We start from the raw sequence: 13,671 nt of genomic DNA on the forward strand, positions 1-13,671 counted from the left end.
CACTGGCGCCTTCACAAACCTCTGATTGTCTGTGAAATAACCCCACTTTATTAAGGTTCCCTCCTGGGAACTGAGCTCTGCTCCACACACAAGCTGCTAACGCCTGCTGGCTACATGTAAAATATGCTGGGAAAAAAGTAGAAGTGTTCACTGTGTGTATAAACCTAGGGAATGTCGAATTTTTTTTGCAGGGTGTCCTTTAAAGAATGGGTGCATTGAAAACAGTGAGTTTTAAGGAAAACTATCTGGAAATCAACTTGTGGGAGGCTGAAATAGTTCTGCTCTTAAGGCTTTGCGAGAAGGACACACAAAAACATATATTCTCCTTTCTCACCAATGAGATATTTGAGGAATATAAGAAGGGATCACGCCTTGTGATGTAAAAAATAGCACGGGTGTTAAATATGAGCAATTAGGCGACAGATACAGTGTAAGTACTAACACAGGCATGACCATGGGAAAAATCTTAGGATAAGAGAAACATCCTTTCAGCTACAAATATTTCAACCGTCATGAAAGGACCGTTTATTCAGATAATCTGCTGGAACAAGTGTAGCAGTCTCAATCAGGAGTCAGGGCACTTTCATCTGACATAACGTGAAATTGCTCATGAAAATATCACAATGAGCTTCTTCATGAGGATCAAAATGAGCAACTTCATGTCTAATGTGAGTAGAGGGTGGGACTGAATCATAGGACAAAAACACGAATGTATCAGCAACATGGGGATGTCTCGTCTAGTCACACCTCAGAGACCAGCTGGACTTTAAAAAAACAAATCTGTAATTAAGTGATCTTATTAACACTGTTACTTGAGTGTGACTTATTTATACAACATGACACAGCAATATTGGGAGTCCCAATAAAGGGAACAGTAAAAAAATCACACTGACAGATACAGAAGAAAAACAGATCAATTTTTCATCCCGGGTTTAATTGTCTATAATTAAGCACATGGGGACTGTGTCGATACACATGCAGTCTCATGAGGTTACAGTTAAAGCTAATCCATTACAGAGGATTAACTTGTGATAATACTGTGGCACATCTATTGTTTTCTTGCAGCTACTACCTTTATTCACTTTTTAAACCAAAGAGGGTGAACGTTCTCATCAAGTTTTCAAAGCAATCTTGATTTTAAACAAACAAAATGAAGCTGCAGACCTCTCAAGCTGTATTCAAGACACCCATCTGGACATGTTTACTTAATTATACTGATCATCTGATAGGAGGACAAAAGTCATTGTAATATAATTTTCAAAGTTGAATTTGGTTTTAAAATATATTAAACAAAGATGGAATTAAATATTTTTCTTTCATGGTGCTTTAGCAGCTGCTTTAAAGTCAACCACTCCTCTAAACCTTCAGAAATGTAGGTTTTTGTATTTTGTAAATATTATTTTAATCTTGTAGTTGGTACAGCTCACTGAATATAGCTAATGTAGCCTAGCTAGAATAACAATAGGCTACAGTACGTCTATTAATAAATCATTGATTCAGTAATTAATATATAAATTCAAATGAACCAGTTATCCTAAATGAGTCAGAATTTGTAGTTAATGTGGGGTTCAACTTCAACCACAAAATATGTGGCATATTTTAAAAATAAGGCATCCTTTAGTATAAAAGGGTGTCCAATTCTCAAAACAAACCAAGAGATTTCAATTTCCCACAGTCCACGAAGGCAGCATCTGCTCACTCATAAACATTTCGGGCTGCACTGATTGGTCAAAGTTGATCCGTGTCAACGTGATGCGTCTACTTACTCCCACAAAGTACTTGACAGCTCCACAACATAGCACGCTCCGGAGCGGCTCTCACCTGGCCGCACTTCGACTGTTTCGCCACCTGTTTTTCGGATGAACACTGGAGGAGAGATGGCTTCTCAGGATACCTTTAACGAATTGGGGTGCAGCTCGTCCGAGGAGGAAAGTAACCGTGCGGAGGGGAAGGAGGAGAAGACCTCTCCGGTGGTGCGCCGGCACCATCCGTTCAGTGTGGAGGCGCTGATGTCCGGCATGAAGACGAACACTCGCAGCGGGGAGTCAATCCGCTGTAAACCGGAGGGAGGCTCGGTGGCGGTGTCTCCTACAGGTCTAAATTCCCTGTTTCTGTGTCGAGAGACGTGTGGTTCTCCCGGAGGAATCCGAAAAAGCTTAACAGCTTCGTCGCCGGTTAAGTCCGAGGCATCCGAGTCAGAGGACTGCACGCCCTGGGTCACTAACGGCGCGTTTTCGACACAGCCTCGTGAGTTTTTACTTGCTCTATGAAACTTGGAGGATTTTAATGTGTTGAACAAAAAGCCAACATACAGCTTGCTAAATCAGAGCTTGAAGCAAATCTTCACCCAATCTGCCCATATTCGGCAGATTGGGTGAAGAGGATACAGTTCATTATGTCTCAGCATTGTGTACAGTTCACTGATAGGCTCTCTAATTCTCAACATGTGCTGTAAATAGATCTCTCGTTAGACCATTTTCTTTTAAATAAAGGCCTAAAGAAAACAAAAAAGTTGCTCTATATCATTCATATTTTAAGTGCTATTAATGTGTATAGGAGTGGGCCTTTTCATAGCAACATATAATATGTGGCATATTACAAAAAAGTAGCCTTTGAGAAGGGATAAGATTTTCCATGAGTTTTTGTCATGATGATTTTGTTTGGCATTTTCCAATGACTGGCGAACTGGAAAAAGAGAGAGAGTTTCTAAATGCAACAAAGGTCCTAACCCTAACTCCAACTTTCAACCTGAAGTTTTAATTAGCCATTTGTGTTCAAGTATAGCCAACAGATCAGTATATCATTCTATGAAAGTCAATTGAATTATTTAATCTAATCCTTATTCTAAAATCGTTATTGTTTTTTTTCGCAGGCCCTGGCGGCCCTGGCTGCCCGTTGAGGAAACACAAGACCAACCGAAAGCCTCGCACTCCCTTCACCACATCTCAGCTCCTGGCCCTGGAGAGGAAGTTCAGGCAGAAGCAGTACCTTTCCATTGCAGAGCGGGCCGAGTTCTCGTCCTCCTTGACCCTGACAGAGACCCAGGTGAAGATCTGGTTTCAGAATCGCAGGGCAAAAGCCAAGAGGCTCCAGGAGGCCGAGCTGGAGAAATACAAGATGGCTGCAGACGCTAAAACGGTGGCAGTGGCGGCCGCTGCTGCTGGAGGTTTACACCCTGGCTTTACGTTACCACTATCGCTGGGCATGTCACTGTATGGACAGTCGTACTCTGCCTACCACCATCACCACAGACCCCTACTGCCCATCTCACCTTTAGGACTGTACGCCTCTCCTCTGGGCTACAGCATGTACCACTTATCATAAAAATGGAAATATAACTGACTATGGTGAAATGTGTTTCAGTGGATTCCCAAAAATGGACACAGAGGACGTCTGACATTTTAAAAATCAATGTTTATAATATATCTACTGCATAAGGAGTGTTTGAATGCACTTTCTGAGCACTTCAAGTCTAATAAGAAATCTATTTTTTCCTACATCAAGGATAAAAGCAGACTTAGATGTCCTCTGGCCCCTTTGGACTGCCTGTTTACATGACTTGTCTTTAAGAAGAGGGGCGTTGCTGTCCGGCTGTTTGTACTCTTCACTTGTTTACTTCTGCAGTAATTGAGCTGGGCGAGGACTTGCACACAAAAATACAAAGTACAACTTTTTACTCAAGCCTTTCTTCTCTTCATTCGATACAGTGCCTTGTGATGAAAAGAGCCTTAATATCAAAATAATTTGCGCACTTGTGTGAATGATGAGTGTTTCAGCAACTCAGGCCAAATAAAACATATATCTCTGAAGCACTCTTTCAATTCTACAAAAGTGTCTGCCTTGAAAAACTGCTCCAGGGAAAGCGTACTAATTCAGGTAGCTTTCTAAGACAGGAAGGTTTAAACCTCAAATTATCGATCAAAATAAAAACTTTACACTAACTTTTCTCATCTCTTGTAGCAATAAAAAAACAATCCTAAACTCCATAATTTCCTTTTAGAGAGCGTGGACATATTCTCTTTCTATAATTATGCTGGAATGTATGAATGTCTCATGTTGTGTATATATGTGAGAATATGGTAAAGGTTCTAACCAAAAATGTATTTATATTGTTCTTCCCTTTGAAAGGGCATATATTGTGCTATGCAATTTATATTTCCCCCCCCAATGTTTATTATTCACATGAACAAAACAATTAAAGCTTTTAAGACTGTTTCCTTTAAATGAATGACATTTAATGTATGTATTGCAGCAAAATGTAGACATGTGCAGCTACGGTCGCTTAGGATCTTTCAAAAATGGTCATTTTCAGTAGTTTACCAGGGAACTTAACTAGAGTTGTTCTCTTTGTGTGGTTTAATCCTGTGCTCAACCATCCTTTATAACAGTGGTCAGTTCAACGCAATGTTTGACAAATCATAAACGCATAGCCGTTATCTACGCACATTTCACAGATAGTTTCCGTAACTACTGAGCGTTCATTTACCACACCAGTCAAGCTTTTTCTTTGGTGTAGATACTTTTATAATGATGTTTTGTTTGTACAGAAATACCATGTGTCATCTCTCTGACAATCATTTACTCTGTATTTATGACCATTATGGAGTTATTCAAGTTTCACAACAGGAGCGTGAGAACACACAACAGCATTTATCTCTATAATAGGTGAATGTGTTGGCAATTAGGGATTAACAACCCAAAACTATTGTCTGTAATTGTACCTTTTGTCAAATTATATTTCTCAACCTCACCAGTAATTAGCAGCAACAATTACTGTTCGTTTAACTGGAAAAAAATCCATAAGACTAAGTTTGCCTGTGTCCGAAGTGTTGATTTACAAAACTATTATATAATATCAGGTTACTTACAAACTAAAAACTCAGCTTATTAGAAGTTCCCTCTTTTATTACTGCCCTAATCCTCATCAGCATTGTGTTCTTCCTGCCTCATTACATTTATATTATTGACCACTGTGGACTAAGGTTTGAATTAGCCATATTCTACCAGAGAGGAACCGTAGGGTGACTTTGGTGGCGTGTGAGGCTGCTAAAAGATGCCTGCACTTTGTTGAAATTATATGAGCAGCTTACAACTTCCGTGTGACTTTGATGTAACGAGGAAATCGTTTATAGGCAGCAGCGTATTTATGAGGTTCCCCTTTAATCAGAACAAGGCAGAGGGAACTGGCAGGCGAAGAGAGTAGCTTACACAGACAAGCAATCAGCCTAATGAAGTGCAGATTGGCAGGAGTGGCTCCGAGTCTCTTGTGAAACATCAAGTTTGTGCTACTTATTGAAGGGGTGTTGTATTTCATCACTGGAGAATTCAGTAAACTGTCTGTCTGTTGAAGCTGGCGCTGCGAGGATCTGTTTTTGTCATTGTCGGTTGCTGGTCGTCTGACAGCATGTTTGTGGTTTTGTATGTTACTTAAACACAACATGTGACTGAGCTCTTCAAGTCTTTTGCTTGTCTCCTGCCTCCTCTGGTGGCTGTTTCTCATATAGCATCATTGGACAAACCTTCCTTCCTGCTTTTTGCCCTTGTTGTTCTTTGAAGTGCCTTGTTGTGAGTAACATTGGTTTGAGCTTTAAGGCTGATAACAGGCTCTGGGTAAATTAAACACAATACAGTATGATGAAAAGAACTATGAAAGAGAAGCTTTTCATGGTCGAAAAGGTTATGTTTTATTTTGCTCAATTTATGCTCAAATGCCGGTCCGAAAAGGAACACCAGCGACAAAATATATATGTACATTTATATAGTTCTGCATAAAGGTCTATGTATTACATGTTTTCACCTGGTTGTACCTGGTATATTTATATATAAACTGTATATTCAGTGGAGAATCATTCATCATCTTTGATCGACATCAATAAATTAAATGTTGTCCCATGGCCTGATGTTGTGTTAAACAAATGAAGGCGCCATTATTGATGAAGTGACTGTAATGTCATATCCTCCTTTTTCTTATTAATTTTAAACACACATCGTAAGCATAAGCCTAGACACTGCCTGAAGCTAAGTTGTTGCTTTTGGGGACAAATTGCGCGTATTAAAATGTTTTTGGCATTAAGGGGCTTTCCTCCTTTTTTTGGGTGCTTTGCTAACCTGATTGGGACGTTTCTGTACTACAGCTTCTGTGTTGATGCCTTAACCTGATTATTTTTTATTTACTGTAGACATCAACGATTCCTTAGGGAGTGGCTCAACTATTAAATCCTTCCCAAAACATTTGAATAATTGTGCCAGCAAAACTACTGTATGTCCGTTTCAGGACAGTGGTTTTTATATGCCCACTGGAATTTGACACTCAAATCTGCTAGGGGAGAAAACCCCATAGACTGTATATAAAAACATCACTGGGAAAAATTCAAGTGAGGCTCTCTTCATCTTTTGCAAACACAAACTTTATGATTATAACAGCTCGGTTGCAGTCACCACGAGAGTCAAGAAAGTGTATCAGATGGTTTATCTCAGCATAATATACTTTCTTCTCAAAACACTGAATAAGCAATTCAGTCTCTGCTTCAGCTGATTTGTTCTGTTTTAGACTTGACAGATACTAATGAAGCGTTGGGCAGCGCTTCCCACTAACAAAGTGAACCCCCTGTGAGTTTCCATGTTCAGACGAGGACATGATGCGCGAGAATTCTGTTGTTGTGGTGTGTGTGTGTGTGTGTGTGTGTGTGTGTGTGTGTGTGTGTGTGCGTGTGTGTGCGTGTGTGTCTTGCCGAGCTGATGTTCTCCTGGTTCTGTTTGACTCTCTCCAGTTCAGGAGTCACTCCGACGCTGCAGGCCTTCACTGCACTCTGCCTGTACTTCACCTGGAGACCCAGAAAAACAATGATATATATGTTATATATTTATATATATATATGTATTATGCAGAATTAGACTGCAGGATATTTTGTATTTTTTCCCACACCTTTACTAATGATGATCCAGTTAGATATGACAATTAATGATGAACTGTTCTGTATCTGATACAATTATGTTCATTCATTTCTTTACCTTTTTTTTCCTCTGACATAATACGTAAAAAAAAAAAGGAAAAGTCTGTTTGTTTGTTTGTCTGTGTGTGTGTGTGTGTGTGTGTGTGTGTGTGTGTGTGTGTGTGTGTGTGTGTGTGTGTGTGTGTGTGTGTGTGTGTGTGTGTGTGTGTGTGTGTGTGTGTTAGTATCCTGCCCTCTGAATGTATGATTGTTCTGCACAGTCAGATAACAGCTGCTAATGACATTGCAAAACACACACACACACGCGCGCACACACGCGCGCACACACGCGCACACACGCACACAGTTATTGCTCACTCTTCTGTGTATTCATTCAGTCCGCGCACACACCTCTCTCTGATTAGTATGCTGCTCTTTATAAATGATCTGTTTGTTTGTGTGTGTAGAGGTGTGTGCGCGGACTGAATGAATACACAGAAGAGTGAGCAATAACTNGGGATTGCTGTCCCCCACGAAACGAACCCCCCCCCCAGAGGGGGTGCGCCACTGAAGAATATGGCCCTATATAAATGAACCCTGCCCCACCCAGTCCCCCTCCATGCGACCACTCCACGTCTCCCCCCCAGGAGGGCGTGGTGTCATGTGACTCGTCAGTTAATAAAAGACTCCCTCCCCGAAGTCCTCCACTCTCTGTCCCTTCCCTCCTCCGCTCCGCTCTGGCACCTCTCTCTTCCCACCCCCCCCCACATCGTCCGTCTAGGCCTCGCCCGATCTACAAGACTGTCGTGACGTAGAAACCAAACAAGAGTCACCCGACGTGGACCTACAACTGGTGCAACAACGACCCCCCTGTACAGCGAGAGGACCGCGAGGCTGTAGACGAAGAACCCTGTGCTATGCCCATCTAGAGAACCCCCCCCCAATGTAAGACAATTTGAGAATGGTACAGGTCGAATTTTAGACGGTGTCTTGTCGCGTGTCTTCCAACGAAAACGACTTAATAAATATGCAAAAATCTTAGTCTTTGCCCAAAGAATGGTTCATCCACTTTTGTATGTTCCTTAAACACAACCACAAAACCCTCGTATGTATTGCATGTATGTTAAAGTTTATTTTGTGACTTATGTGTTGATAAATTCTTTTGATTATTTATTGTATTTTTATATCCGTATTAATGTGACAAATGTCGAACGAAAGTTGAGACGCACCGTAAAAAGACGATTATAGTATAAACAGAAGAAATAGTTTTTGAAGTTCGTCGTCGAGACCTATGAGTCTGGTGCTAATTATAAAATAGATATATAAATGTCTTCCGTACCACGGTAGAAAATTTTACACATACTGGGAAAGTCAGGATAACAATCGTACCGATTGGATGTCATTTGCACGACTAATCGATTTCTATTTTCCGTCGTTCTACGAGGGGAGGAGGTGTCTATTGATGAAAGAGACTGTTGAATAAACTCTTCCACGTAACGATCTTTTTGTTTTTACAGTCCAAAAATTCAATCACATCTACACTTATATGATGGACCCTTACCGTGGTGAAATGGTTACAGAGTTTTGTTACCTTTGGCGCGTACGATTGTGCCGATTAATTGTCGGTCGGTTCTGAAGGGTCTATATGCTCCCCGACACTCGCCCATTAAGTAAATGTTCACCAACGGGACGCCACTTAAAAGAACCAAGTTTCCGGATTCTGAATTAGTCGTTCTGATATTTTGTTGACCTTCACAGGTAAACGAAATTTACTGGACGACAAATGACCAGAATTGTTCTGTTTCGTCTTACTGAAAACAACTCTCTGATAAAGGAAAATCGTTACAATACTATCTGAAACCCGACCTTTTACATGTAAATCCTTTATCCTTATACATGTGTAAATATAAAGCATTATGTTTCGGTATAAATAATTTACAAGAGTCATTCGTAGATGTGTGAGTATTATATCCGCCACCACACGTGTAACGAACAATCTACGCCACTTAGTTAGTCGACCCTCATGTGTGTCACACCAAAAAAACGAAACAGGACGTCGACATTTACGACATCAACCTTATGACGTGATCTCGTGTTTGTGTACACCTAATAAGACGGCGACTTATATCAGGGTGTGTTTAACGTCACAGTGTCGACAAGTCTCGTTCCATTATGTATTACATTAGTACTTCCGGAAATAAAGACCAAATTTACCCTATTCCTATGGCTATTTGATTGTCAGTTTACATCACTACAAATTTTCCTATTCATGATCTTTAGTGTATTTCTGGTGTAAAACTTACAAAAATGTCCATTTTCATGGTTCTGTTAATAACCAAAACCAGAAAAATATACCTCTAAACAACTGTTATTCTACTTGTGTTGTTTGACTATATTCCGAAACTAATGTCAAAACGGTCCGTCCTGGTAATTGTGTCTCTTTAGTGGTCGATCAATAGAAATCGTGAGTCTAGTAGAGTGGTCACTATTGTTTTCTCCGTTCGGGTGAGGATATACCCGAGTCTTTGTTCAGAGTAATTATGGGTGTACGTGTGTCTTCCTAAGTGTGAACATAAGTACTACGGCGTTTTCCCTAAGGTGTGAACACAAAAAGTTACGTGGTTTGTTTACACAAGGCAAGTATATGTCCGACCAGAGTCCTTTCTAATCTTCAAAGAATAAAAGACATTACGTTAATTTTTTGTTTTTACAGTATGTAAGACCCCCCCCAGAAAAGTAATGTTTAGTTAACACATCAAAAAATTATAACGACTAATAACCGTATGTCGAATTCTTTGAGTTTTAGGATAAGTTGTTTAATCTTTTCAAGAGTCTGGTGCATTTTTTTTTCTAAATATTTGTCGTTTTGTGTTAGTTTGTAAACCTTTTTGACAGGTAATTACGTGAAGTCATGAACCAACCCTTAGGAAAACGTGCCTAATACGTTAGTTACGCCGCAACCGTACCTGCCGTTAGTCGGACACGTAACGATCTCCACAATACCTACGGTCCTAACGAAGTGTATCGCCGGAAATCGTAGTAATCGTAACAACCCAGACCGACAGAAAGTCGAAGAAAAGAAGTGTTATGGGGTGTTATAAGAGAACCCCAAGTCCAGTCCCCTAAACGTCCGGTTAGCTCCTGTCATTACGGTACCGTCATGTTGGGTCAATGACCCACCAAAACCGTGACACCCGTCCACGGTCTAGTACGACCTTTTACTTAAGGAGTAGACGGTATTCTCGAAAAGTCGTCTGCCTTCGTAATCACGAGATTTTTAGAGGAACATGTGTCGACGTAAATGAGACCCGAACTACCTTTGTGTCACCTGTTTGTGAGTCCGTAAGACTGTACCGAGGGGTTTTGGTAGCGAACCTGACACCCTTGAAGTGTGACCTAAAAGTCTCGTTGAACCTAAAACAGGAGAGGTCGGCAAAGAGGTCTGAGCCGCGGAACTGAAGGTTTACTTTATGTTTTGAACGAAAGCAGACTTTTCTTGAAACTGGGACACGTTGACAGTACACAGCAGGCATTTCATATCACTTTAGATTTCATTACTGTAGATGCGCTGTCACAAATGTCTTAATATATGAATGTGATTTTCCTTTTCATACTTTGTGCTCATGTTGATTTCTTCACATTTTGTATGATCTTACTCTATCTACTACTAGGTATATATGAATTTAAGGCACATCAAAGTTGCTCTGAGTGTATTCCCTCTTTAGTGCAATGTACTGTTTTGGAAACATGTGGATGTACGGAGCTCAGAGTAGACTCTCTGCTCCGGTAGTGTCATACCATTTGATCTGATTGCTGTGAATACCATGCTATTGAAATGTAAACACTTTATTTTGCCGAGCTCCAGTTAGCGCAGTGGAGAGAGTCGGGCGTGAGCAGGCGTCTTCGTCCACGCGGGGTCGGGCCAGCTTTGCATGTCTCTGCTGCGCTGCATGTCTTTCAGGCGACAGACTAAATCTGGACTCTTTGTAGAACACTATCATTGCCGTGAGGGTATGTGTAATGTCGCCGTGAAAGCTCAACACAACTCATGTATATGCAGATTGTTCATGTTCCACTTTAAGTCTCCGTGTGGCTTCACGCAGAGAATACTGAGAATGATTTCCTGATTGAAGACATATTATTCCTTTTCTTGCTTAGGGAACAGAATGCAGACTGTGCAGAACCACATGAATCACATGGCTCTTTTGATCTTTTGTTTCTTAGTGCAAATGAAGGAATTAAAAAGCAGTGGAAGTATGAGATGTAACGTTCTTATGATACTCAATGATATTATAATCAAAATTCTCCTGCGAATTATACTTAGCATGTAACCACTGAACTGTAGTTAGGACGCACCTGAGAAATATGAAATGTCTTTCACCCTGTAGGCTGGATTCATGAGCGTCACAACCTTGCACTGATCGTTAATACATGCTTTCTTGTCTAGGGTTGGATTTGTACTGCACGAGGAGAATCTGGACCTCTTTTGTCAGATACTATGAACCGCTGTTAGGACGGTGTCACTTTTCAAAAAAACAAAATATGGCCTGAGTCTCAAAGTCTTTCCTTACATCCTCTAACTAACACAAAAAAGCTTGAAGACGATGCGAGGAATCAAGGAAACACTTTAGGGATTCAGACACATTCTTGCCAACTTCTGGTCACAGTGCCTCCTTCACCTGTCTCTCACCACCTGCTAACAGCTCTCCGTCACCCCCCCACCACCATTAACCCCGCCCCCCGTGCTGTCCCCGTCACATTAAGCCTACGTACACCGAGCTGCCTCTGACTTCAACACAATGCATGGCTTTCTGTTACGACTGCAACTCTGTGTCGTATCGCCTTATGTAGCTATCATTACTGTCCATGAAATCCGCTGAGGGTTAGCTAATAGATGTGTCCAGAATGATCGCTAACAACCTACTTTGCCCGAGTGTGTGTTCTGTTGAGTTTCCAGGTAATAGCCGTGTCAGTGTGTGGTGGTGTTGGCAGACATGAGCTTTGTGTGTTTGTTTAGAGGCTGAGGGTGGATGGGCAGCTCCGGAGTGTGTGAGCCTGGCTGGCGGTGCCGCCAGCCGAGCCCCCCCAACACTCAACGAGCTGAGGACAAAGTGATTCCTTTCTATTTAAAATATGATTTCTGATTCATGTACCTACATTGTTCTGTTTTTTTTATTTTAAATAGTGTGTTTTGATTTCTTTTTTACTATATTGACTGACTGTAATTCCAGTGAAAACGTGTTAAAAGTGAAATAATGTCATTTCAATGAACTTGGAGGGTTAAAATGTGAGAGGGGGGTCAAACTGAATGGTTTTATGTTTTTGTACAGATTGATAAATTGTACAATTGTGTCTATATCTTAAGTTATCAGTTCATCTTAATAAAGCGCACCAGTCATAAACCTTTATATAATCTTGTATTTTACTTAGGATCTACATTGTTTAACTGTAAAATAATTAATCTGTCCGTGAGTATCATTTGTCTTTATACTCATCCTTCGCATACTGTATTGGGACAACACCAACCTAAACATTTCACTAAGTTTAGAAGTCTGTACAAAAAATTGCTATAGCTGTGCCTCAAAGTTTGCTTAAAAATTGTGTGCAGGGCCTATTTTATAAAAACAATAATATAATACTAAACTCCATGTTATTCCAATTTAGTGAATGTGTAAATGCAACATCCCAGTGACCATGACAAATGTGGTGCCATTTTGGCCAAAAGGGGTGATGAGGCAACGTCATATACGTATACAGGAAGTCATCTGTCCTTTGACTGTCTCAATATAGTATAGCAAATAGCTAAACTGTTAGCCAACTCTGCACTAGTCTAATTCAAGTAAATACGTAGCTACTTATAACAGGCAGACTTAAACTTGCATGTTATCTGGAAATAATACAAATAAAATGTGTCTGGTAATAAGTTTACAGTAAAGTATAGTTAAATAAATATCCAATACCAATGTTAAAAATGTAATTTGGATGAATTGGATCTCTTGTCTGTTTTTACAACTGGATCCATCTTTTAAGATGTGAGGATTTGCTGCATTTCTGTTTTAGATCATTTTAAATTGAATATTCTTTGACTTTTTGTTGGAACAAACAAGCAATATATTTAGGTTTTTGGCAACTTCACTGTTTTTAAGAGTTAATTGAAATAACAAGCAATTCATATTACTGGCCCTAATTCAAATTCAAACCGTCTGTGGAATGAAGTGCCTCTGGACATCAACTGCCACTGAACTCCACTAAACCCTATCTAATTTACTTCTTTATATCATTGGCATTGGCTCAAGGATAATGCTGAGAAGTTCAAATTGACAATGCTAACACGCTCAATATGACAGTGCTAACAGGTTCACCATCTTCAGAGTTCGGTAACACGCTTAGGGGAGAGTGGGGTAAGTTGAGCTATTTTTTAGTTATGCTGTCCTCTAAGCACGGAGAAATGACACATAGTAAAAATGAAAACACACACCTATAATTCAGGATGTCTCCTATCAATGGCAATGATAATAATTCATATTTGATCAAGGGCAGTGAAAATATTACTTCTAAAAAAAAAGTGGTCTTGTGGCTCAACTTGCCCCGGGTTAGGGGTAAGTTGATCCAGGTCAGGGGGTAAATTGAAACACTGTTCAAACCTGGGCATACCTGTTCAAACCTGGGCATACCTACAACAAATCTTAAAGGTAACTATAAACAATAAATAACAAACCAAATACAAGTTTAGTTTTTC

At 40.3% G+C, this 13,671-nt stretch overlaps 4 protein-coding genes across 6 annotated transcripts in view; 2 read left to right on the forward strand and 2 right to left on the reverse strand.

The window, feature by feature from the left end:
* gtpbp3 (GTP binding protein 3, mitochondrial) overlaps positions 1-13,671 on the forward strand; it is a 633,967-nt gene that overhangs the window by 260,697 nt on the left and 359,599 nt on the right. The window lies entirely within an intron of this gene.
* LOC104966243 (LIM zinc-binding domain-containing Nebulette-like) overlaps positions 1-13,671 on the reverse strand; it is a 161,463-nt gene that overhangs the window by 45,428 nt on the left and 102,364 nt on the right. The gene's annotated exons all lie outside the window — the stretch shown is intronic.
* LOC104966244 (nebulette-like) overlaps positions 1-13,671 on the reverse strand; it is a 130,983-nt gene that overhangs the window by 39,608 nt on the left and 77,704 nt on the right. The gene's annotated exons all lie outside the window — the stretch shown is intronic.
* msx2b (muscle segment homeobox 2b) lies at positions 1,743-4,213 on the forward strand. The gene is made up of 2 exons (XM_010795183.1): positions 1,743-2,247; positions 2,873-4,213. The coding sequence occupies exons 1-2, from the start codon at positions 1,860-1,862 to the stop codon at positions 3,322-3,324; spliced, it is 840 nt and encodes a 279-aa protein (XP_010793485.1). The 5' UTR covers positions 1,743-1,859; the 3' UTR covers positions 3,325-4,213.

This window comes from Notothenia coriiceps, unplaced genomic scaffold (assembly GCF_000735185.1).
Source record: "Notothenia coriiceps isolate Sejong01 unplaced genomic scaffold, NC01 NC01_scaffold00037246, whole genome shotgun sequence".
NCBI classification, from domain to species: Eukaryota; Metazoa; Chordata; class Actinopteri; order Perciformes; family Nototheniidae; genus Notothenia; species Notothenia coriiceps.